This window comes from Sylvia atricapilla, chromosome Z (genome assembly GCF_009819655.1).
Source record: "Sylvia atricapilla isolate bSylAtr1 chromosome Z, bSylAtr1.pri, whole genome shotgun sequence".
NCBI lineage: Eukaryota > Metazoa > Chordata > Aves > Passeriformes > Sylviidae > Sylvia > Sylvia atricapilla.
Genome location: NC_089174.1, coordinates 69,862,606 through 69,889,524, shown reverse-complemented (window position 1 = coordinate 69,889,524; position 26,919 = coordinate 69,862,606). Strand labels below are relative to the sequence as shown.

At 37.5% G+C, this 26,919-nt stretch overlaps 1 protein-coding gene across 1 annotated transcript in view; it reads right to left on the bottom strand.

The window, feature by feature from the left end:
- The window catches only part of SPEF2 (sperm flagellar 2), an 80,431-nt gene extending 74,703 nt beyond the window's left edge, over positions 1 to 5,728 (bottom strand). The window contains exons 1-2 of the mRNA XM_066339609.1: positions 5,671 to 5,728; positions 3,826 to 3,928 (exon numbers count right to left, since the gene is read on the bottom strand). Of these exons, the coding sequence (XP_066195706.1) occupies positions 3,826 to 3,928; positions 5,671 to 5,728 (161 nt within the window). The remainder of the gene's footprint in view (positions 1 to 3,825; positions 3,929 to 5,670) is intronic.
- Between the last annotated feature and the right edge of the window lie 21,191 nt (positions 5,729 to 26,919).

Below are 26,919 nucleotides of genomic sequence, written 5' to 3'. Positions count from 1 at the left end.
TCTAAGAAAGAGAAATGGACACACAGGTTAAAGCAGTGTTGAGAACAAAGTCTGTGTTCTAAATGAGTAATTTACATTTGAAACTAAAATAGTGGCTTGCAGGCTAATATTTCTCTCAGTATGTAGGTTCTCATGAAGAAGCACTTAAGATCAATAGATATACAGGGCAAAACCAAATAACAATAAGTTATTTAACAATTGGCATTAATCAATTATAACAACTGGCACATCAAATATTAGTTACTGTAACTTCAGCCTGAGTCCAAAGATCATGCTTTCTATACTGCTCTATTGCTTGAGTTCACAAGAGTTCCTTCACATAGAGCAATAAGCTTTTGAGGTCAGCCAAGATCCAGCATATTTCTACAGAAATGCCTAATTTTAACTGAAGACCTTCTGGTAACACAGTATTCATCGCATTTCTAGATTAAACTGTCCAGGAGCTCATTATTCTCACTGTAACATTCCATACTTTATTTCCTACACACTTATACTGAACTGAAGCTTACAATTTTTGAGCATTTTTCTGCCACTGATTTAAGGTTAAGATGAGCCCTCCTGCCAGAAATCATCTGACATGCATTGAGAAGCTCTTAACTTTTTATTCTGTGAGGCTGACTCCTTGTGCATCTCTACCTCTCCCTTCTTGCACTCTTTGAAGAGAAGAGCAGCAGTTGCCGTCTTCTAGTCCTAGGGACACCCCCCATCACCACAAACTTTCAAAGATTATGAAGATGGCCCAGCAACAACATGAGCTAGGTCACACACCCTGTGTGAGTATGTGCCATCAAATCCCATGGACTTGCACATTTCCAATTCATTTAGAAGTTCTTTAAATTGTTCCTTCTCTATGGGTAGATCTTTATTGCTGCAGATTTTCCTGTATGTCTCAGGGCCTTGGGACACCTTAATCTTTTGCATGTCCCAGCAGGCTCACATATTCCCTAGTCTTCCTTTTGCTTTGGAGATACCTGTAAAAGCCCTTCTCGTTGCCCTTCTGCCTAGACATAAGACAAGACCTTTTTTCCATGACGGTAATCATGTATAAAATACATACAAATTTCATATTGAAATAAATTGCCTGGAGAGGCAGTGTAGTGTCCATCCTTGGAGGTTTTCCAGATCATACAAGGTGAAATACTGTTGTAGACCTTCCTGTTAGTTTCAGGCACTTGGGATTTCTGAGTGTAAGTTTTATTTAGTAGACTAAGATAGAGAAGGCATTAAGCATCTTAGCCTCAGCATGGCAGATACTCATTTGAGAATCTGAGAGTGAGACTGATGAATGGAGCCATACTCTGCCATCTTTTTGATGGAGGAAGACAACTAACAACAGCCACTACAGAGGCAGGTCCTGGATCTTCCCTGCTCTCTCACATAGAGGGCAGCTCCTCTTCACGTCCACCTTCCCAGCCTGTCCATCCTAAAGGGCCTATATTGAGCCATGGCAGTGCACCAGTCCTGGGAGCTATCCCACTGCCCCTCTGTGACTGCAGTGATTACCCAGCAACTCTCATGGACCTCTAATTTCTTCTGTTTGATCCCCCTGATGCATGCATTACTATATAGGTACTTTAGAGAAGCAGCCAGTTGTGTGATTTAAAAAAAAAACATATAGAGTAATTTGGAAAAGGTGTGAAAGTTTCTCCCATAATCCTGTCTTCTTAACACTTCCTTAATTGCATGCATACATTTGGGGTGGGCAGCCTTCTACACTGTCTTGCTGCTCTTATTCACTTCACCTTCCTCTTGCTTGCCAGGCTAAGCTATCACGTCTCATTTGAGACTACACCTCTCCATCAATATTCATTCCCAGTTAAAAGCTACCCTCATGAGGTTTGCCAGACTGTTGGCAAGATTTCCTTGTCCAACTTGCTCAGATGGATCCCATTTCTTCCTAGCAGTCTTCCCTCTTAAAAGAGGATCCTTTTTTGTTTAGATGTTTAAATCCTGTGGTGGACAGCAGCTGCACAACCACTTCTTGACCTGTAGAACCTATCCATTCCTCATCAAGCCCATCCACAAACAGAAGTAAGGAAAATAAATACTTGGGCCCTCATGCTTTTGGTTCCAGGTCTCTGGCAGTATCCTTGGTGTCCTCAGAGAACAATAATAAGGATATTAGTGCAAGTGCTGGACAAGTCTCCGCAGCTCTGGACTGAACCTTCAACATGCAGCAAACCTCCCTGGCTAGCATCTGAGGTCAGCCGATGGCACTTCTATCTCCAGCTACAGAAAGTCTCCCACTGCTACCCCAACCTGTTCCACCTGCAGGTCCAGGAGTTTACACTTCACCTGCTCAGACATTTTGTTACACAGTACCACCAGCACTCATCTGCTACCACTGCAACAAACCTTTTGTGCAGCTGTGGTTCATCAGGAGGAGTAGACACCTTCCTTTTCCTCACAGAAGTCACCAGCTGCCAGTTACCTCCTCTTCCTAACACAACAATTCCACCTGCCTCTCCCTCACCACAGCTGTGGGTCCAGGTTCCTGTATCTGCAGTGTCTCAGAGAAGAACCAGTGTACTGACCTCATTCTGCAGCAGCTTGACTTGATAACACAGCTCCTCCATGAGCACACACCTCTGCAGGCAAAGCCACCACCTTCCCCAGATGAAGGCACTCTCATCAGTCTGAGACAGAGAGAATCGACTACTTTCACTGGAGAGAAATTCAAGTTTAGGCCTCTGACACCCTAAGTAGTTGTTCCAGTGAGTAATGTGAATTATGCCCTGTCATGCATCGCCATCTTTGCTGGGCACACATAAACTGTCTCAGCAGAATTTCCAATCACTTCTTGCACCTACTAAAGTGCATCTCCCCTAAATGTACCTCTCTAATCACCTGGACAAGAGTTCAAAGCACCCTTTTACTGGGAAGAACTGAGAAAACTTGTTAGAAGTTGCTAGAGCTTGCTAGAAGAAATAAAATACTCCTGCAGCTATTTTTCCTAGCAACAGGCAGTCTAAGAATTACCTGGGAGTCTACAAAAATCCCAGAAATTCTTAAAAGATCTAGAAGTCCTAGAAAAAGAGTTAAAAAACTGCTGTGAGGAACTGCTTTTTGTTGGCTGCCTTTATTAGCTGTGCTCAACCTGCTCTCCTACAAATTGGTGGGATTTGGGATAGGAAAGGGTGTGGATACATGAGAAGTTCAAAGAACATAAAAGCAGAGGTTCAGAAGAAACAAAGATTTTGTACCGCCTGGAACTCTTGATGTACATGTGCACCATGGTCTGACAAAACACAGCATAAGCCAACATTATGAATTGCATCATCAGTGTATTAAAGCTCATAGATCTACACAAGACTTTTCACCTTTCCATTTTACAGTTCTTCTTGATTATAGATATTACAGCAATTACTTGTAAACTTACAGATTCTTATACTTCTGCCAGAGCTCCACTCAGAGCCTCATATATGTTTCTCCAACATTTTCATTTTAGTGAAGATGTTATGGTCACCACCACAATGCAACTCTGTATTCCTTACTCCAAACAGATAATGGGAAGTTTTCCACTCTTACCAGTCTTACAGACATGTTGAAAAGTTTTTTTTAACCTTTAGTCTAATCTGGTACTTTTGTAGTTACTATTAAAAAGCATAATTTTCTTGAAGAAGTACAATCAATTTCTCTGGAAATACGAAATCAATTCATGCATCAAACTTATTGAGTTTTTGAATTACTGAAAAATATTTTAAATTGCAATAAATTCTATACTGCATTAGCAAATCCTAGCTGAGAAAACACATATTTTGTCTACTTTATGTAAGAGACTTTTTACTTTATAGAGGAGACCAAATGTTATCCACATGTACTAACCTGTTCTGTGAAAACTGTTTAAAGTCATCCTGAAGACCATACTTGTGTAGAAGCTCTCCTAGGAGGTAGCCAGTAGAAAATTCTTCTGGAAATGATCCTGGAACTAAGTTGGGAGGTTTTGTGATTTTGAGGTTTTATAATAAAATTATAATAAAATCATTAAAAGAATTCGAATGTTTATTTTAATAAAACTTGTTATTGTGTGTGTAACAAAACTAAATACAAAGTTTAGTAAATAATTCAAAGAAATTTTAGGAGATTAATTTAGCAGTAATAGTTTTTGAATTGGAAATAGATACATTTTCTGTCATTTTGCAACATCAGCTTTACACAGTAATTTCTAATTTTCAGTCTTAAAATGCAACATCATCATAATTATCACTAAGATTGTGAAAATATCTATAAGCTATAATTACTAATTTTTTCATACAAAATGCAAACAACAACAAAAAAGCTAGTTATAGTTTGCTTCTCTTCATACAATCACAGAATCACAGAATATGCTGAGTTGGAAGGGACACATCGGAACTGAGTCCAACTCCTGGCCCTGCACAGCAAACCGCAAGAGTCACACACCATGGGCCCAAGAGCATTTTCCAAAGCCTTCTTTATCTTTGTCAGGCTGCTGCTGTGACCGCTGCCCTATGGAAACTGTTCCAGTACCCAACCACCCCCTGAGGAAGACCCTTTCCTAATATTCAACCTAAATCTCCACTAACACAACTTGGGTGCTCTCAACACAAGTCAATTCCCTTGTCAGTGGTCACCATAGAGATCAGTCTCTGCCCCTCCTCTTCCCCTCACGAGGGAGTTGTAACTGCAGTGAGCTCCCCCCTCAGTCTCTTCCAGGCTGAGCAGACCAAGTGACCTCAGCAACTCCTCACACAGCTTCCCCTCCAGACCCTTCACCATCTCCTTGACCCTCCTTTGGACATTCTCTAATAGTTCAATGCCTTTCTTACACTGTGGCACCCAAACCTGCCCCCAGCCCTGGAGGTGAGGCCGCCCCAGCACAGAGCAGAGCAGGACAATCCCCTCCCTTGCCCGGCTGGCCAGTGCTGTCCCTGATGTCCCCAGGACAGGGCTGGCCCTCCTGGCTGCCAGGGCACTGCTGACTCGTGTTCAGCTTGTCATCCATCCAGAGCCCCAGGTCCCTTTCTGTGGTTTTCCCAGCATCTCCTTCCCCAGTCTATACAGACAAGGGTTGCCTCATCCCAGATGCAGAATTTGGCACCTTGTTAAACTTCATACAGTTGATGATTGCCCATCTCTTTAATTTTCTTAAATGTTTTGCTCCCTCCTGGCAGAACAAATGCTTTTTCCATGCCAGCACAACACCTGGCATTAAAAACAAAGCGTTGCTTTCCAAACATATTAAACTATTTTTTATTCGCTAGAGTCCTTATTAGCGGTATAAGGTTGAGCACCTTCCATCTCCTGAGAGCACCTGCCCCTTGAGGAGAATTAACTTCAGCTTGAAAACTTTCAGGCATTGGAAAATATTGTCCAGGAAGGTGGTGGAATCACTATCCCTGGAGGTGCTCAAGACGTGTTTGGACCTGGGGATGGTGATGTGGTTTAGTGGTTCAGAGGTTACATGGGCATAGTTGGACTGGATGGCTCTGAAGGTCTCCTCCAACTCTGACGGATCTACGATTCTGTAGCCCCCGCCCTGCACAGGAAGATTAAAAAATGTACCTGCGGAGGCACGTGGACGCGGGAAGGGGGCGGGCCCGTCAGGAGAGTGACCGGGGGGTGGGGACCCCTGGCACGACGGCCCGACCCTGACCCCGTAGCCCCCGCGGCCAGACTCTGCCCCTCGCCGCATAGCGGCGCCCCACTCACCGATGCGCCGGGAGAGCTTCACGTCCCGGTTAAGCCACTCGCACAGGATCTGCGACATGGCGTGAGGAGCCCGCGGCGGCCGCCGCCGCCCGGCTCCGCGTCTCGTTGCCCCGACGACCGCGGGCGGCGCCTAGGCGGCAGGGGCGGGGCGCGCGGCGGCGCGGGCGCGCAGGCGCGGCGGGCGGGCGGGCGCGCGGGTGTCCCCGGGCGCGGAGCAAGGTGAGCGCGCGGCGGGGCGGGGCGGCCCCGGGGGAGGCGCTGGGCGGGCGGGGGCTGAGGCGGGGTCGGCGCGGCGGGGCCGGGCCCGGCCGAGTCCGGCGTTGGGGGAGCGCGGCGGGGTTCGGGGGGTCAGGTGCGCGTTCTGCCCGCTGTCTCGGAGCCCTACGGGACTGCCGGCGCGGAGGCTGCGCCTTTCACGTGTTCGTTTAAACAGTCGCTTCCTTGTTCCGCCCCGACTCCAGCGCCGGTCCTTGTTTGCTCGTGAGCTGGTGGGGATGGTGCAGGGTGGAGACCGAAAGGCTGGGAGTCGGGAGGAATTTCTTCGCAGAAAGGGTGATTAGACACTGGAATGGGCTGCGTACGGAGGTGGTAGATTCATCGTCCCTGAATATGTTCAAGGAAAGACTGGAAGTGGCACTCAGTGCCATGGTCCGGTTGACCGCAGTGGTGCTGGCTCACATTGGAGTCGATCACCTCAAAGATCATTTCCAACCTGGTTGATTTTTGTGATTCTGCAAAACGCAGGCTGGCGGGAGAAAGGGAATTAATCCAGGGTGATTTTCCCAAATCCGTTCTCATAAGAGCACGCATTATTCCTGTGTTGGCGCCGTGTGGAAAGGGGGAGGGAGAGCGAAGGAGTGCCGAGAAGAGCGCCGGCAGTCCAAAAGGCGCGCTGCACACGCAGGGCGGTGTTCTCCAGCAGCGCTGTTGGTGCGCGGCTCGGCAGCGTCCCTGTGCCAGACAGCTGCTCGGGCGGGAGCCCAGCGCGCTTTGGGGCGAGCCCCGCCGAGACAGTCTTTGCTCAGCTTTTGTTTGCATTAAGTCATCTTTGTTTTAGAATCACACCGAAACAACCATGCGCGGTTCCAGTGCTCCTACTTGAAGCGTGTGTAATAAAACGCTGGAGCACAGTGAAGAAAGCTACATCTGAAAAATGCACTGTCTGCACACTCTCTGCAGACAGAGTATTTATATTGGCCTTTTTTTTCCTTAGAAAAGATATTGTAAACTACTCAAGTTTTCAAGTACCTTTCAGCACAATGCAAAATTGCGGAGGATTATTTTTGCTACAAAAGGCAGGAACAAAATTATCTAGTGGCTAATGACAGACAACAAGCTAATGATAATTTTCATAAGTGACAGTTGACTTGGAATGTTACAAATTCTGTTCCTTGAGAACAAACAGAATTCCTCAGATTAAATCTCTGTGCTCTGACAAAGGGTGTGCTTTAAATAAAATCCTTGAGAAAAAGAATATAAACGTATAACTGACCAGGTATCTATTTTAAAACGGCAGTAGAGTCAGTGCCATATGAATGAATGAAATAACAGGAAACTTCAAGAGAGAGGAAGTACTTTTAGAACAAATGTTAAAATTAATATTTTTATTTTTATGAGGATTTAACGTTTTGCATATATCTTAGCTTACGAAAATGCACACGTAGTGTGGCAATAGAGTTAATCGTGTCCAGGGAGATACAGGGCCCGTCAGGGAAAACAGACAAAACAAGTCTCTATTTTCTTAAGCATGAGAGTCCATTTTATTTCCCCCCAACCTCTACCCACCACGGGAGAAGGCGCCGAAGAGCGAGAGTAGGGCCAGAGTCCTGAGGTTATACAGGGTGTTGTAGGGGCGGGGTTATCAAAGGAGGAGTTAACAAAGGTAAAATGGCCTTAAAATCGGAGCGCTCATGGGCACGCTTTAGGGGAAGAAAAAAGTTCAAATTTTTTATATTTTTGAGATTGTACTTGTAGTGGGTGAATCTATCACCAGAATGTTTTTCTGGTATGTTAGAGAGGAAAGACCAAACAATAATTTAGTTTCATCGTGGAATTTTCCCCACAGCTCTGGAAATCAATGCATATGTATTTATGTTAATATAAAGTTAAGTGTTGCTGCAGGTAGTCATTAACAGAAGCTTATGTTAATTTAAAACATGCAAACCAGAATTTATATTAAGTATTGGACTTCTTTCCATATCACCCCTGACTTTGAAAGACTGGTAGTTCCTGTGTCTTTAGGCTTATTTTCTTTAATGGAATGTATTCCTTCAAGTTCATGATCATATTCACTGAATTTCTAAGTACCTAATTTTATTTAAAATTAACATCAGTTTTTCTGTCTGTTGAGATGACATAATCTTAAAATCTTAAGCTTAAGATCTACATCTTAGAATCTTAAGCTAGAACTATGAGAAGGATGTGGAGTTTCATGTTTAAATTCAGTAGTGGCTTGGTGCTTCATCTAAATCTGTTTTAACCAATTAATGTAGCTTTCTTTATTCTGAGAAGTGATGGGATAATGTATTAATCAAATTTTACTTCATTCTTTCCCTGATTTTAAGAACTTGGAAAGATGTCCCAATTCTGCGCTGTGAAAGCTGAGTCCAGAGACCATTTAAAGGAAAATAATTGCAGAAAACAAATTAAGTAAGTGTTGGCCTCGTTCTACCCTTGCTGAAAACACCAGTGTTCTTAAATAATAACATAGTTTACTTCCTGTGCTCTCAATTTTTTACATCTCTTCTAGGAATGCTGCTGGGCATTCCAAACTGATTTTTCACAGGACTCTGTACTTTGAATGATGTAGATTTTAGTCAGTAATATGGGATTGAGGAATGTATATGAATTTTTCACCTACAACTCTGTCTTTATTTTAAACTTCTTGCATCTTATTGTGGACTTGCTTTGAAAGAGGAGAGGATTGTTTTCAGGCATCATTTTTAGTAGTTGAAGGAATAATTGAAGGAATGCCTGATTATGGACATCAGGCAGCAACCTGTTGAGCAGAAATTGAAGTATCAGAATCATCTGCTACCTTTAATTCCTTTTGCCCATCCGAAATAAACTGCACATATGAAGAACAAAAAATGATGTGACTAAGCTCATCACTTTTTTTAGTCATTGTTTTTGAATAAAATGGACATAATCGTGGTATGCATAAAGAATAAAACGGAAAAATCCAGATGATTTTTCACAAAAGGACAATCAAAATATTTCTACATGCTCAAGCTAATAAACTTGGGAAGGGGGAAGGAATTTCTGCAATTTAGTACAACTAAGATTAAGAGAAGTCAAATGAAGCAGTACCTGAATTATCAAATTAAATTGCATTTAGAGTAAAGCTGTGCCAACAGTAATGGGAGTACACTGATACAGAGTAATTAAGAGTGTCTGGGTTCAGGAGTTTCTTTTTGTGCACCAAAATTTGTTTTTTCCTCTATCAACAAGATTCTTTATAAATGTACTTTTTAAAAAATTGTATATATAATAAATATATCTTTATATATTTATATTATATATATAATTTTATATATTTAAAATATAAATATATATATTTTAACTTGTAATGTTATGGTTTATATGATTTGCTTTTTTTTTCTCTTTTTTGGGAAGTTACTAGAGACCAAATGGCCTTCACTTCTCCTAGGATTGCTTTTCACTGTTCCCTCCCAGTTTATTAATAATTTTATTGTATGTTATTTGAATCACAGAATTACAGAATAGTCTGTGTTGGAAGTTGGATCCACAAAGATCATCAAGTCCAACTCTTAAGCAAATAGACCATACTGTGTTGAATCTGCAACCTTGGCATTATTAGCAGTATGCTCTAACCACCTGAGCTAACCTCAGGATATTTATCTTGTCTGACAATGATTGAATGACCATGTCCTCTTTAAAACTTAGTTTTGAATATATTTGTCCTTCACATGTACTCTCTTCTGTGTCCTCATGTCTGTACTGAGGACAGAAGAGGATTAAGTTCTGAAGAAAACAAAATCATGATCTTGAGGTTTGTGCTTACCACATGTTTCCACAGGTGGTTGCTCAGTGCATTTCTCAGTTCCATGGCCCCTCCTGGCTTTTAGAGTAGCAGTATGGAAGCTTGTCCTGACTTCTAACTTGGTTTTCTCTGTTGCCACAAGACAAAGTTACATTGAGTTACACCCCATGTAGAATCTAGTCTGGTCTCCTGTCTCTAACAATGATCAATAAAAGATTTTGATCAAGAAGCAAGGAGAAATCATATACTAAGATCTCTTAGTGTATACTCCATTGCCATATAGAATTCTCCCTGCCACCACTGAATGTGGTGAAGAACTGAAGAACTTTATGCATTGACATAAATGACATACAGTCAGTTTCCTTCCATGAACAAATGCAAACAATTCTGAATCTCTGTAAATGTTTAATAGTGACAGCGATTTGTGATAAGGAATTCCATAACTTAACCACCTGGCTTTGTGTGAAAAAATTTAGATTATCCTTCATTATGGAAGGAACTGCATTGTTTTGTGTATTTGGAGATTGCTCTGTGTGTATTTGGTTTTGGGGTTTGTTTTGGTTTGGTTTTGGTTTTGGTTTCTTTTTTTTTTTAAGCTCTCTAGCTGTCCTGTTATTTTTAAACAAGAGCATTAAGCATCTGACTTTCAGGTTGAACTGATGCTTCAAGTGCTGTCTTGCTTCCAATAATTGTATAATTGGTGTATTTTGTATTAACATTTGCTGTCCATCTCTATTTTCTCTCAATCTCTCGATCTTAGTTTTGGGGGTTGTGTCTCTGGAGAACTGTGGTTCCTATGGCATATTCTAATCTTTTCATTATCTGCACAAAGAGCTCTAGGGTGTGAGTCTGCTGTACCAGTCCTGCAAAATAAAGTCCTCCACTTCAAGTAGTTGCAAAACTCACACTTGGCAATACGAAAGGGGCTACATACAATACATATGCAAGATCTGCATTTACTGGTTAAATAATCTGTTTATATTTTGGAAGTGTGTTCAGTAGTGATAAGAATACATAATGAGGTTTAGAAAGTTACAGGTGTGCAGGAAAATACTGTGATTGGGTGCGTTGTTTTCTGTACTGCAAAATGGATTATTAGTATGTAGTTTCAGCTTCAGTAAATCTCAGTAAATTACTGGGCAATATTAAGGTAAGAGAAGTGCAGAGAAATTCTGTTGCTTTTAAGAGACAGAGCAAAGTGCTTCCAGTGTGAGTAACTAGTGGAGTTCTGTGGCTGACTGTTGTGATTCTTTTTTGTACTGATAACCAAGTAAGGAAGAAGATAATTTAATCTTCTTAAGCAGAATCCATAACTTGCTGGCTGTATCTGAGACAATATGGTTCCATTTAGTTCAGTTATAGCAATTGCACGTTTAAATCGAGGACTGAAGAATTTTTCAGCTTCAAGCAAGTATTCATTATCTCCAGTGTGATGTGCTTGGCAGCAATTACAACCCACTATGGCAGAGAGAGGAATAGGATATGGAATAACATTCCTAATATCAATGCCATTTGCCTTAATTTGTGTGACTACTTTGAGACTTACTAAAGCAGATGGGGGTTTGATTTGTTTTTTGTTTGTTTTTAGTTTGGTGGTTTTTTTAAAAAGCCACTACTGACTTTGATTGAAGGTTTTTGGAGAGATTTTGCAGCTTTAAGGTAGACAGTTAACTTCTTAACAATTTCAAGCATCAAAACGTAAAATAAAGCATCAGAACAGTAAAAGGTAAGTGTAAATGATGGAAAGAAAGACCCAATCTGCCTGACAGATTAAAAATTCCCATAAGCAAAATGAAAGGAAGTAGTGAGCTCGTTAGAACCTCTCTGAATAATGAGTACATACATGTCCTAAGGACACAGTAAATTACAGGAGAGACTGTAATAAATAGAGATTGGCATGTTGATGCAGCTTTAAACAAGTGTGCAAAACAAGTAAATAAGGAATTAAGGGCATTTTTATTTTTGACATTTGGACATTCCTCATTTCCAAGCATCTCCATCTTAATAGTTTATTTTTGGGTTTACTACCACTTTCTTTCCTTCATGGTTTTTTTCGCTATCAGAAAGTTGAGCGTTTTGGGTTGAGGATTCTGTGCTTCCTTAGTGGGATAATAGGCATTTAGTTGGGAAAGCAGTTGGCAAAGGATGAAAAAAGTTGGAGGTTAGAGCCTGGAATTGAACAAAGATTAATTGAGGAATGTGACTGGTACAGGTAGCTAGCCAAGAAGAGAGTTCCATCAGGGATGGAACAAAAGATCAAGGCAACACAAATTGCCTTAATTCTATGGCTTAAGCAGAGTCTTGAAATTCTGAGTCACTGTTTCTCTGCCTTATGAAACATTCTAATGCCTTAGGAAATTGTATGTAAAACATACTGTCAGAAGATGGTTTTAGTCAACCCCAGTAATTACAGATATCTGTTCACGTCTGTATCACAATACAGTCAGAACTAAAATTATGTGAACATTTTTCTTGTAGTCAGTCTTTTATGTGTAAAATAGTTGTGTGCTTGGTGTAGATGAATGAAAGCCCTCTCCAGTTGGCTTTTATTTAGAAAAAAGAATGCAGTAAAGTAGTAAGTATAGTTCAGATGGTTCATTTCTGTTATGCACAGCTTAATTAATTTTCTGGCATAGTGTTTCTGCAAGATAAAAATCCACTTAATAAATCAGATTTTTTCTAGGCGGCTATGAATTGTAAGTATATAATTTTATGGATGGATTACTTTATAAACAATGGTCTGAAATATTTTGAGTAGTACTTAGAATACTCTCAAGGCCTCATCAGCTATTATTTTATCTTTGTTATTCAATAAATGTTCATTAACTGTGCACATTTGTCCTACATTCTTTTACTGTGGTTTTTGTCTAGCATTTTTAAAGAATGTGTGCAATGTAACTAGAATCCTCACAGAGGTTACTGAAATGCAACTGCTTTTTCTTTCAGAAATAGTATGGCTGTTGTGTGCTAACAGTTCTCTTCAGTTATGTTTTTAGAGTATAAAAATAAGAATAGTCTGTCTGCTTTTGGAGTAGAGAAGAAATTCAAGTAAGCATAATGTAACCAAGTGATCTGGAATTTGGCTAGCACTCTAGGAACAAATGCCAGCACTTAAAAGCCTTACATAGTTCTTTTTTGTTGTGTTGAAAGGGAACACTGGTCAAGCATACTCTACATTGGAAGTATTCCTGGTAAAACATCAGGTTTTCAACATTGTTCTTTAATCCACAGTACATAGCTAATTAGGGTAAAAGTGATGATGTAAATAGTTACAATCAGAGTGATTTTGATGTAGCTAGACAAAGGTGAAACTATGGCCTAACATACCCAGTTACTTCTTCTAATAAAAAATTAATGGTACATCATGGTATGGTAATGCTAGTTCACAGGACATAACTTCTTTTCTACAATGATTCATCTTGCAAGTTGCTCATTTCTCTCCTCTTATGCCAGTATAATTTTGCTCTTAGCTGATTCCAGTAGATGTTTTCTTTTGTTCTTGATCCAATAGATGTTTTATTTTCTTCTTGAGTGTAGCAGTTGCTGATAATGACAGAGATAGTATTGTGCTTCTGCTTAATGGCTATGGAAATACAAATTTAACAAAATTTTCATAAGCAGTTTCTTATTTGATCACATGGGCTCTGACTACAAGATTTTGACAGAAATAAACAGTCTGCCTTAAAATAAGTAAAATTCTGTAAAAATATTTAATTTAAAATAGAATGAGTGAACACAGGCCCCAGTAAAAGATGAAAAAAAGCCATCCAATTGTTCATGATTTGATTTGTGGCACAGATGAGCATTTTAAACAAATGACAGAAATTGAGCAACTTGTGTGGTGAAGTATTGACTGCCTTACTGTTACTGATAGATCACTTCAATTCATGAAACAGTGTAGAAAATTATGTGATTAAACCAGTAGTAAACTTCTAAAACAGTGTGCTTCTCTGCCTGTGATTTTTTCCAGCTGTCTTACTTATTCCCATTTCCTGCTTGTTTTGCTCTGTTGATTCTTACCCTCTCCTACAATTGGAATTATTCTTACCCATATATTTCTGTTTATTTCCTACTTCATATTCCTCACGTCTTCACATCTGATGATGTGTGTTCTCCTTTTCATCTATTGCCCCAACCCTTCTGTCCTACCAAGGCTTATACATGCATTTTGTTTTGAAAGTAATTTACACACATTCTGAATTACATGTTCTGTCAGATTTCTAAAGTAGCTACACTAACCATTCTCTTTTCATTCTCCCGAGTGATGGTAGAAACTGTTAGAATTGTCCTTCAGGTTCAGTAGCAAAAATTTTTCCCTTTTGTCCATTTAAGTCCTATGGAGAGTGGTAGGCCCACACCCCCTTCATTCACTACCTTTCCTGCAGGTACTTTGTAGGCTCTTTGGCATACAGATGTTTGGCACCTGCAATCTGGACAGATCAGTGTCTTTGCAGATTACAGTTTTGAAATTCCTTCTCCCAGGGGATGATAGTTGTCCTGCTTCATCCCAGAGAAATGTTGTATGAGTGAGATTTGGAATTTAAAACTGAAGAAAATCATGGTTGGGCTGTCAGACATACACAAAAGCAATTGGTGAATACACCAGCTTTAAAAAAACTTACAACTGGAAAGAATATCTGCTTGCTAAATACCTTAGAAAACCATTGATCATGTACCTTCAAATTTGCTTAATTATCCCCCTGTTCACATGTAGGTTGTGCATTATTCCAAACATATGCTTTAAGTTCTAACTCATTGTACGCAGTTTATATTCAAAGTTGAGCACATCATATTTTGCCCTTGGGTTTCAGAAGCTGTTTTTTCACCTTAGGATCAGCTAGTTGTCAGTGTGCTTATCTTTTTATGCAGAATGAGTGCTCCTAAAGAAATTATATCAATTACAAGTTCTTTTTTAGCAGCAGAAGAGCAGCATTTGCCAGAATGAATCATTAACAATAGTCGGAATGCACTTGATCCTTCCTGCCTCTTCTGGAAACCTTACTGAATTTGAAGTATCCTTGATCTCAGCATATACTCAGGTAGACCAGTCTTCATTGTCAATAAAGAGGTGACTCTTTGTTCTTTTCAGTGGTAGTTACTGACAGTAAAGCTCATTCTGCACTTTGTCTTTTTGTGCCTCTCACCATACTGTTGCTGCTCATTGGCAATAACAGATACAGATGCTCAGACTGCAGTATTCAAAACAGCTATTTCAGCTGCAGTTACAATAGTGGGTACCTACTGATATTAAATGTTTTTTTAAACAAACACTAATAAATTGCTAGTAATTTTTTTTTAATCCTGTTCAGAAGAGGATTTGAAATTTAGCCTTGAGTAGAATTCTTGCTGTTCGTAACAATTTAAAAAATTCTTCTTTCTCTTCCATTTTAAAAATTAAAATTGTCACATTTTCTGTGGCAAGAATTCTCTTGCATGGTAATTAATAAGTTATATAAGTGAAGTCGATTTAATCTGTCTTTTGGTCAGTTCACCATTGGATAGTAACATAAATTTATTTTATTAAAGCTGTTACTTGCTGCAGATACATGATCGATACATGCTGCACAAATCAGAAGGATCCTACTGGAGCAGAATAGCCCTGGTCTTCCATGTTGAGAAAGGTGTCTTTCCAAGATTTAGGTGTACATCTTTGTTTTCTATGAGCATATAATTCTTTCTCATTGTATTTGGAATAAGAAAAGGTGCAAAGCTATAAAAGGCAAGCCCAATGAAGCTTACTTTAAATTAGTTAAATACTGTCCTTTGAATTATTTTAAAATGGATAAATGCATGATGTTGATTAAATGGGCCAGGTAAAGCACAGAAAAGTGGTTCTAATTTTGAAACAAGAAATAAGTGTATCTGACAGAATTTAGAGCTGATAACAGCATAAGATTAATCCCATATTTGTGCATAGGTTACATAAATAAAATGTGATAGTATACTGCATAATATGAGACATGGAGCATAAGATGCACATAATTCTGTTTATGGAGTTACACAGCTGCTGCTTGTAATTAGCTGCCTAGGGAACCTCTGTTCAACAAACCTTTTTAATGAGTGTTTTTAACGGTTTGGATTCCATGGTAAGAGAAGAACCAGATATAAAATGTAAAATACAACTAAAATAAAAGTAAATGAAGAACTGTAACAAAAATTAGGCATATATTGTGTATGGGTGTGCAAGTACATGTCTATATGCTTTTGAATATTTCTTTGAAAAAACAGTGATTTTGAAGGCTCTTTTGCAAATACAGTGTTCAGTGTTTCAAATGATAAATAAACAAAAAAAATAGTGATTCCTTTCTTACTGCTGCAGTGTAGTTTCTTTCCCATAAAGTTAGTTATTACAATAGAAAATAAATTAGTTACTTCTTCCCCTGCATTTTAAAGGTGATTCACTGTTTTAATAGTGTTTTTCTTTCATCACTATATTGTTGAAGTTTAAATAACTACGGAAATACAACCTCTTTAAACATTTTCTGGGTCCCTTTGAAATTAAATACTCTATTTTCTTTTCTGTTGTCCAATGCTATGTGTCATTTTTATTTATTTGTGTAAAAGAAAGACAATGATGATAGCATTTTTATTAAATATATCTAGCTTACTTCTCTTGAAATAAGGGAAGTAACATTGCTTTCCTCCTGAGAGTTTTTGACACTTAGATGATTTGTTTCTACTGTTCCCTTTACTTCTGTTTTTGTGAGCTACTACTTCCAGCCTTTTTTTAAGATTAAAGGAGGTACTTCCATTCTGTATATAACATGTACAGCAGCATCTCTTAGGAGTATAGTTTTTCAGTAATTGTAACTTCTTGTTTTGTTGAACCTTGTAATTTATTATACTCTATGTCTGAATTATATAACAGAAACTTTTAAATATGGTTAGTTTTTTTCATTTATCTTTATAGCATTTGTTTTCTCTATGATGAACATATCCTCATCAGTGAAGAAGGCTTTATTGTTGATCATTTGTTTTCAGGGAGGATCCCTTAGACTGTTCAGAATATGCAGGTGTGATTCAGCTGTGGTTTATGAAGCCAGAAATAGTAATATGGGATTTAACAAGCAAAAAAAGCCACATGTTTTGCAAGGAGATAAACTACAGGAAATTCAGGACAAATAATGGAAAAATAAACTATGTAATTACTAAATAATGGATGTGTCAAATCTGTGTAAGGAGTTAATTAATTGTAATTACAGTTTAGTTTAACAAGAGATATTTGAAGATATTTTTGTTACTTAAAGGACAAAACAGTTTGGAGTTGAGGGACATTTTGGCTTTAATCCAAATCCAGTAATAATCAGTAAAATACATATGATAGAGACATAAGATTAATGATAATGCTTAAGAAAAATTCTTACAGAATTCTGTTAATCTATTGAGAGTTCACTTGTCTATTGTGCTTGTAACAGTCGGGGCTTAGGTGTAGTAGCCATAAATTTAAAGCCATTTACAAATTTATGCGGACTTGGAATGGTGATCCATATTTTACTTTTTCAAAAGTTAATCCTATTATAAGGCACTGCTGCTTTCCAATTACCCTGATGAAAAAATTACAGTTCTCTTCATCCTCAATGTGATGCTGACCCTGTCTGGCTGGTGTCTTGTCACCCTGTGGACTCTGGACTATTTTCATGTAGTTGAAAGACTTGTCTCAGTTTCTAAGCTCTTTCTGGAGTTGAAGCATAAAGCATTAAAAGGGAGAAATGGAGAGAGAGAGCAAGAGAGCAAGAGCAAAAATCTAATCTATGTATGCAGTATTCTTTTGCATACATAGTCCTTGTATGGGTCAAGCAGTTCTTAAGACAGCTGTAGATACTATGTCATATTATTCTTTTTGCATGTCTTATTTATCCTTATGTTTTAGATAATCAGGTATAGTGTGTAATCCACATGCAGTTTACATTTTTAATACTGTAATTGTAGTTCTCTGGAATAATGTTTCAGAAATAAATGGAGTATTAATTCAAACCCTGTGGTGTGAAAGAGCAAAACTGCTGTACTCAAAAAGTTCTAGAAAACCCACTGTCATTCTTACAGAAGTTCTATTTCAGACCCTAGCTGAATCTTATTAATTTTTCTCCAGCCTCTGCTTTCTGTTATGATCCTGTCTTCCTCCTCCTTACTCAACTGATGCTACTATAATTCTTACTGACAGCTGCTCCTGTTAGCTTGTAAGTACTCAGGAAGCATACTAGCTTTATTTCTATCACCTTTTGTTTTCTCTTATGCAAGACCTGTTTATTGTCTTTCACATTTCTTCTGCTATCCCTCACCATTCTAAGCTGTCTGTTTCCTCACCAAAGAGGGGACTTTTTTTTCTGCTTTACTCAGTTGAGATTCCATTTCTTTTCATATGTATTTCATATCTCAGAAATACTAGAAGACCAAAAATTCTTACATATGTTAATGAGTCTGTAAAACTAATTCATTTTTCATAAGGTTTTTGTATAGGGGTGCCTGCATATGGCACTTGGGGTGATAATGGTGGTGCTCTGTTTACAATTTGACTGGATGATCTTGAAAGTCTTTCCCAACCCTGATGATTCTGTGATGTATGAGTTTTACATCAGGTCTTGGCAATGTATGTAAAAGTGCCCTAATCTAAATATATGGAATACCTCCACAAAAGAAAGAAGACAATGTGTGAGTTTAAGAGAAATAATTCTGCCCTCCAATTACAGAGTCTTGCAAATCCTGTTATGAGCTCTTTAACAATCTACTGCTCTACAGAAGCCAGAAAAAAAAACTTACAACGAAAATATTATGCGCAATGTTTAACTTGGTGATCAGAGAAGTTAAGCTGAAGGACCTAAAATGCCGTGTTTATGAGTTTATGAAGTATTGACATTACTGACAGCTTAAAAATGCAGGTATATCACAGTTATAATTTTGTTAAGATAAACAGAAATTTGCTAGCAAACTGCTATGTGGACTTGGATTTATCACAATGTTCTCAAAAACTACCAGTGTGTGATAAGCACTTTCATTATTTAATATGAAACACGTGCATACTACATGTATTGCTGGCACAGTGAAAGCTTGGAAACATTTCAACACCTTTAAGCCAGCAAGTATGTAAAGCAGTAAGATAAAATCATTAATAATCAAGTTCAGAATAGAGATTACACAACCATTAATGAAGCAATTCTCATTAAAGCGGTTTTTCTGGATAGGACGCATCTCATGGAATAGGAATGCCACTTTCCCAGATAATGTCAGCAATGACTAGTAACCCAGAACATGAGCAAATTGGAGCAAGAAGTTCTGATTAATTCTCTTTGGGTAAAAAAAAAATCACCATGTTTTTTTAGAATCTTAGGTGTGAAGCTGTGTGGGAAAAAATCATTAAAATAATAAAATAGATGAAGCACAGTCCTTTTAATTCAGAATCCATTATTCATAAGCAATAAAAAATGTTTTGAGAGAGAAAAGAGAATTAAAGGAAGTGAGTTCTCTTTGTTTAGCTGGAGAACATTGATATATTCCCTTGCTCAGCCCTTAAAATGTCAGTAACCTAAAAATCTAAGAAAGGATTTAAAGATGAATTATTTAAATGCCAAAATGACCATATTCGCTATATCCATATCCCAGTCACACAGACTTACAGGTTAAAGTAATCTTGTTCTTCATGCTCCAGTAATATACCTGTTTATACTGTTACAGCTCCTGCACAGAACAAATATATAGTAATTGATTGTTGAGAAGCAGTGTAATCAATTTAAAAGCATTTCAATTTTCTTCTGATAATTTGGCTACAGTATTGTAACACTCAGTGTGATGATTTGCTTTCAGTCCAGTTGTAAACATGGGAAATTTTTTTGTATATGTGAACAGTTTTATTTCTGTTCTTATACAACTGAATATTTTTTATTTACAATTTAAAATTTGGTATAATATGAAATCCTGTCTTTTTGGATCATGAGGCTTTTTTCCCCTAATTTGGGAGCTTGTTCATTATTTAATCCATTTCATGTTCTTTTTTTAAAGAAAAGAAAATCAAATGCTGTGATACAAAACAGTAGTCCTTGCAACAAAATGACTGTGGCTAAATCACTAGGAATGAGTCTGACTTGACATTGTGATCAATATGCTGGATCTCATTTGTGACAGGTGTGGTCCTTTTGTTGCTTGTATAGGCAGATTATATGTTTAAATGAAGTAGAAAATTATACATTTTAATTTATAGTATTGCTAGTAATTACTGTTTATTACATTGCTATGACTCAGAAATCCATTTATGATAGGCGTTAAATACAGAAGATGCTAATGCCTGAGCATGTGTGAAGTGAATATTAAACCATGTTTTCTAATTTGTTGTTTCTTTCTTACTTTAGCATTTGACTTTCAGCCTGTTTTATTTGGTAGCAGCTCATTAGTTGATGTAACTTGGGACCCATTCTCAGTGTGCTATGCACAGCTGGATACTGAGCTATCCATTTATTCTATTGTCCCTACAAAAATAGGGTGTAGTCTGTTTTTTAACTAAAGGACAATCTCTGAAATCACAACATCTTAAACCAGCAGTTGTAGCAGACAGAGACCATATATTTGTTGTTGCCTAAACTGTGTTGCTTTGTTGATCTTGCCCAGCAGCCTTTTCATTGGTCTTAATATCATAGCATAATAAGTTTAATAATAAGTTTAATTTCATAGCCCCATAGAATGGTTTGGGAAGGGACCTTAAAGACCATCTAGTTCCAACCCCCTGCAGCTGAGTTGTTTTACATCATTAGAGGTGGATATGGTGTTACCTTCTTTTTCTTCAATTTTAAGTTAGACTGTAAGATGCTTTCATAAAAGAAGTTAAACTATAAAGGAATCATCAGTCTAGTGCTCTCCTGCCACTCTTTGTGTATTATCTGTTATCTACTTTGATCCTGTTCTTGTCAGTCTGAAAGAGTATTTTACCTCATACAGTCTTTAAAATATTACTTATGCTTTTGCTGTTAAATTACTTTTCATATATACCTTAGTTTCTTATTTTTCTTTGAATCTTTTTAGATGAAGTGCTAAATTAAGTATTATTATGAATAGACAGGGTTTTGCATATTTTGGTGTGTTTTTTCTTGGTTGCTTTTTGTTTACTTTTCTGTAATAGAAAGTTCATGAACTCTTTCAAGATTATGGGCTATTTTGCACACATACCAATAAATTTTGGGAGCAGATGATGTGATTGTAAAGGCAGATGTGTATTTGCATCATGGTGGGTTTTTTTTAACAATGATAGATCATGTGTGTAAATGTTTTCAATATTTCAGAATACATTTTGCTGAATATATTTATTTTTGTGTGTATATGTATCTATGTCTATGTAGGCATATGTAACTCGTGTATACATACACAGTATTATGCCTTTTATGTTAAGCTATCTTGTTATAAATCTGTAGCTTAGTGTGTGAGAAGATACCCACCATTACCAGTTTACTGTTGCAAATGAGTATTTTAAGCAAAGGTGGTGACCAAGGCAGGTTTAAGTGAAAGTGCAACAAAGTTCATCAGCAAGTTTTATTCTACTTGATGGTTAAAGCACACAGAGGAAAAATTTGACTAGAAACTAAAATCAATCAACCTAACACTAAAACCAAAAAATTATCTACATGTAGGCTGGGGATGGAAAAAGGGCAAGGATAGAAAAGGATTAAGGATAAAAACAAGTAAGAGAGACAGTCATGTAGGGTCACAAGATTATGACTAGACCACTTGGCCCAGACTTGACCAATGATTTAGGCCTAAAAGTTTTAACAGCACTTAAATTTAATAGCACATTCAATTGATATTTAAATAATCTATTAAAAGATTCCATATAATTTACTGAAAGCATAAAGAGTAAACCTCAGGCCTAACTACCTTACAAACCTAAATTACTTAACAATCTAAGAACAATCTACATTAGTAGTACATTTGCTCTAGCTTATTCACATTTGCACACAGAAGATGCAAGTACAAGGTAATCACTTACGAAAAATTCCCCTCAGAGTCAGGGAAATACTCACATTGGATGCTTTTGCATCTTCTCAACATGCTGAGCCATGAGGAGTGGGATTGTCTGCCCAGGATCCATTGTCATTGTTCACTGGTCCTCCGAGTACAGAGGTGCCCCACTAAGAGGAATTTGCTGATCACAGACCACTGCAGGCCAGAAGAGCCCAGAATTGTTTTTGAGGTTGCAAAAGAGGTCCGAGATCATCAACTTCAGCCTCTGACTGGTCACCACGTTGTGTCCAGTCGTTTCTTTAACACCTTCAGTGATCATGACTCCACAAACTCCCTGGACTGTTCATTCCAGTGAATTCCAGTCTAACAATCTGTTCTGAGAAGAAATTCCTTCTGAAAGGAAGAAGTCTGCTTAGGACCACTGTTTCTAAGGTCACAAGAGAATTGGCTTAAGTCATAATAATCTTCAATCTTGGCTGCAATGCAGGTTAGTAACTTCAGTTAAAAAAATGTTGTTCCACTGAAGTCATTATTCAGACAAGAAAAGTAAGTTTCCAAAGTTGTTTCTAATAGACAGCACATATTCTTGGGGGCAGACAGTATTTCTGATAAACTCAAGAGCTTAGTCCAGGTGCTGTTTGCCAAGGCTGAGGCCTAATGAGCATTTCTGAGATCACAGAGCAGCCCGAGGGGCAAGGGAGCAAGGGGAATGCACCACCACACTTAGTGTTTTTTGCTTACTGCATAATACATATTTTAAAAGATACATTTTTAAAAATAAAAATGGAAATTACATGCAACTTGCAATTACTTTTTTTGGCCATGAGAGAAAAATCTTTATTTTCACTTCAACAGTAGTCGCTGTCAAAGAGGAAAGAGCAATAATATTGGAAAGGGAAAATTAATTTTGAACTGGCATAGGAATCTGCTTATTTCCAAACTGGTTGAGGGTTTTTTTATTTTAATAATACTATATTGATGTTGGGAAAGAAATAATGGCTTCTTCTGTCTTTTAAATACTTTAAGTTATTAAGCTGCTACAAGAATGACTTGGTGCTGTGTAATTTAACTCTGTATGAGGAGAATAACCTGCTCTAAGAGATGATGGACTGTCTCTTAATTACTTCTTCATGAAGTGAGGTACATGATTTTTAAATCAAGGAAAAACTATGCAGGCACAGCCATAAAAAGTGATTAATTTCTAAATAATAAGAAATTGTATGCCTGTAAGACTACTGGGTTAGCCTCTGAGGAGCATGAAAAGCTGTAGTATGTAGTAAGTAGTATGTCTTAAACACTAAGCAAAATATATTTCCTGCCCTCCATGCACACTCTCCCCCAATCACTGGAAATAATATTCCTGTCAGACAAACACAGCAGTCCCAAAATGATTAGATAAATAATTGTATACAGAAATATAAGTCAATACAAATGAATTTCTATTGACTCCCTTTACTCCTTATTTTCAAGAACAAAGTAGATGGTGATTTTATATTCTAATGGTCAAGTCTAAGTGGCTTTGAGTAATGTTTTCTTTATAGAGCATTTGGTTGCCCATAAGGTGAGTTAAAGTGCAAATGGTGGTCAGGATTAGTATGTGACCTTTTCATAGCTGGTAAAAGAACATCAGTAGCCAGGTCTGGGTGCATGAATAAAGTATACACTGGTAAGAGGAGTTTTGCTGCTGTACCTGAGACTGTCTCCCATATGTGATGAGTTAAAATTTGTTCTTGGAATCTGAAGAAATGTTTGCAATTCTGGAGTCAAAAACAAGTTGAATAGCATAATGATGATAAATCTCAATCCTTGAAGTATTTGGTCTTGATTTTGAAGAGGTGTATTGATGTGCAAGTGGACTATGTCCTAGGCAGCTTCCTCTTAATACTGAGGAGTAGTTTTGAAGTATGATCACTATAATGAATTGGATCTACTCAGAAAGACTTATTTTGTAAACAATTGAAAGCTGAAGAGGTGTATATAAAATCAAAGTGATTTTGGTACATATAATGCATTTTTTATTTTACATGAGGTTTACTTTTTGTAACCATAGCTTTTCTCCTAAATTCGTCTTTTTCTTTTAGCTTTAAGTCTACTTGGATTAACAACAGAACCAAAAAGGGAACATAAAGCAGTCATATAATTTAACTAATCCTCTCCGGCAGTATTAATACCAGTTATAGATATGTTAATCACATCAATGGTGAAATGTAGATAATGCCAGTTGCTCTTTAGACATCAATTCGGCTAAGGCTTTGTGACAATTAATATTAGAAATAATTCATGTTAGTTTAAATCCTCATTTGCATTTAATTGTAGATTTGTTTGTGAAAAAAAAAGCTGGACCTTTTCCTCATCTCTGTTAATCTGCCATTTGAAATATGCAGAATTTTTCTGCACTGGGCAGACTTATCAAAAGTTTTGCACATGTAATCCTACAATCTTTCATTATTTGTTGGCCATTGAGTGATTTTCTCCAATCTTTGGTACAGTAGTGAGAAAAACTGTGCATCTCTGTCTCTGCAGATAGTATTTGCATTTATATTTATCACAATAGATAAATAGTTTGTGAATTAATTACACAGCAGATCCATCATCATTACACTTCCAAGTATATGATTGGGACAGAAATTTGGCTGTTAGCCATCATAATGACATGGCTTAACTAATATGATCAGTCGTGAAGCAGATTGAATCAAAAATTTTTTCCCCCAGGGAATAGAATTCCCAAGGTATTTTCTAGGCAGCTGATATGATAACTTATTAAATACTTTTTAAATGCTGTGCCAACCAGGGATGACAAATATGCTGTTTTGTACCTTTCATAGAAGGAAGTATAAGGAGCAGCTTGTTTATTTTTTCCTACGTTGGATCTTTCCATTATATCCATTGTATCCAAGATAGTGAGTGCTAATTCCGGTAAAATGATCCTCATGAAAAGAAAGCCACCTGTTGGGGTTTCCAATACCTCTGAGGGTCCAGCTCTTATGGAGAAATGGCTAAAATCAGTAGCGAGACGGCGTGATCAGATGTGTCTTGAAAAACCAAAAAGGTTTTAATAAAAGAAAGAAAATAATACAAAAGCAAAGCTGAGCACAGTGTAACAGCAGTTCCCATACATTTGCTACAACACCCTAAAAATGCATTGAGCTTCTTTGTTCTCTCTCTTTAGTACTCAAGTTTAGGTGGGCTATTTGGCCCTTGGCCCAATGAAATCAGCAACAGGCTTTGAGTTACACTCCCTGAGCCCAGTCAGTGCTTCTGTGCTGGCACTGACCCAGTTACAATGAGAAGGGCACAGAACTTTCTAGTTAAACTTCTTTAAATGTCTAAAGGTAAACTGAAACTCTTTCCTTATACAGAGATGCCCACTCGGGAGTGGGGGATGCTTTACTACAGCCACTTCTTCTGGAAGTGAAATTCTGTTGAGTTGGACTTTGCTACAAACCTTTGCAAAATTCAGGTCTGCTGAAAACTGAACTGAATCTCTTCTTATTGTTAAAAAAAGAAGAACTAATATGAAAAGGACCTGTACTGGAAGGGTATATTATATCTATTGCATATATGAAAGCTAATGGACAAGGCAGGAAGTATCCTGCCACTTCATATTAAAAAAGTAGAAGTTAAGCCACTTTCCATTACAAGTATAGCATTTCTCTCTCAAGAAACCGGTTCCATGCAACTGAGATGATGAGTTTAAGAACAGAGTGAATGAGGAGCATCAGGTTGGGAGCCATGCAAGGGACAAGAAACAGCAAGGAAGCCAGTGGATCATAAAGAGTCACTTGGTTTCAGGGGGCAGCAGTAGTGACAGAAGTTGGAAGAATCTAGCTTGCTAGTCAGAATGAAAGGAGTAGGCAATAACAACTGAGGTGTGATAACAAAAAGGAACATAAGAGACAGATTTGTATTTGTTCTGGAAATTGAAATAGAACAACCTAGGGAAAGAAAACTTGAAAATAATGTATTTCCTTGTGATAGTTCTTGTGATTAACTTGTGCAAGTAACAAGAGTATATCACTATCACTAAATAACCTATCACTAAAATTCAGTTTTTTCCCTCATGTTGAGGATCCTGTGTTTCTTATTAAATTGTTTGCTTTATCACTGTGTGTCTTGCTTTACGTGCACCCAGCAACTTACAGATGAGATAGCTACTGACTGGTTGTAAATATATTTTATCCCTCTGCTTAGGAAGGAATGACCTCTCTATCTAATAACATTCAGAAGACTGAATAGGAAACAAATACATTGTTGGAAGATGTATTAGCTCAAGTCTTTCTGGTTCTGTCCCTATTTTACAGACAGTAAGAACATCAAGATTGCAAAAAATCAGTTGGTACACAGCAAAATAGAAAAACTGTTTGTAGGTTGGTTATTTTGGGTTTGTTTTTTTTTAGTCATTCATATGGGCTTTTATTTTTCATTAGGAGATCTTTAATAATTTCAGATAATTTAACACTACATTCCTGTACTTTCCAGACATTTGCTACTGTATAAATAATAATATTAATATAATCTATTTGGTTTTTAAGTTAACAGCACTGGAACTGCTGTAAGTATAAATTTCCTGGCATGAAGTTGATTGTGTCATTTGATTCTGAAAGTGAAAAAAGATACAAGATGTTTAATACTGTTTAAACTTTCTCTTAATATGAAAATGTAATAGATTTGTTGCACTGTGTTGAAATATGTTCATTAAACAGTATTTTGTTTTTATAAACAACTCTAGAAGAGTCTCAAACTTCAGCAATTCAATATGCCATTTAAAATTTGTAAAATTTTAGCAGCCTTCTCAGTGCAAATAGAGAAATGAAGTCTACTTGAGGTCTTAGTTTGTTTTGGTCAAATGAGTTGCTAATATTGAGTTTTTAATGTTCTCTAAAATTATTAATTTTATCAACCAGAGACAATCACTTGATTTGTGACATTTTACAGACTGTGTAAGACTGTGTGTAGATTTCACCACTTGCATCTTGAAGGATGATGAAATCTTAAAAGTTCTAAATGGTACATACCTCTGATGAAGAGTTTGAGACTCTGCTAAGGATGTTTTTAATACAAAACTGCTTTTATAAGGCTTACTGTACTGTGAGAAAGGTGAGGTCAAAAATACTGTTGTATGTTCATGCTTCCTTGTATGATGTTCTTAACACAAAATCAACTTCATGCCTTCGTTGAAAAGAGACAAATTATGCCATACCTTTCTAACTCTGCAATCCAAAAAATACTCTCTTGTAGGAAAAGTATAAACAACAAGTGTATAGACAAGGAGGTAGTTAAACATGAATTACTACTGTAAAGCTGTT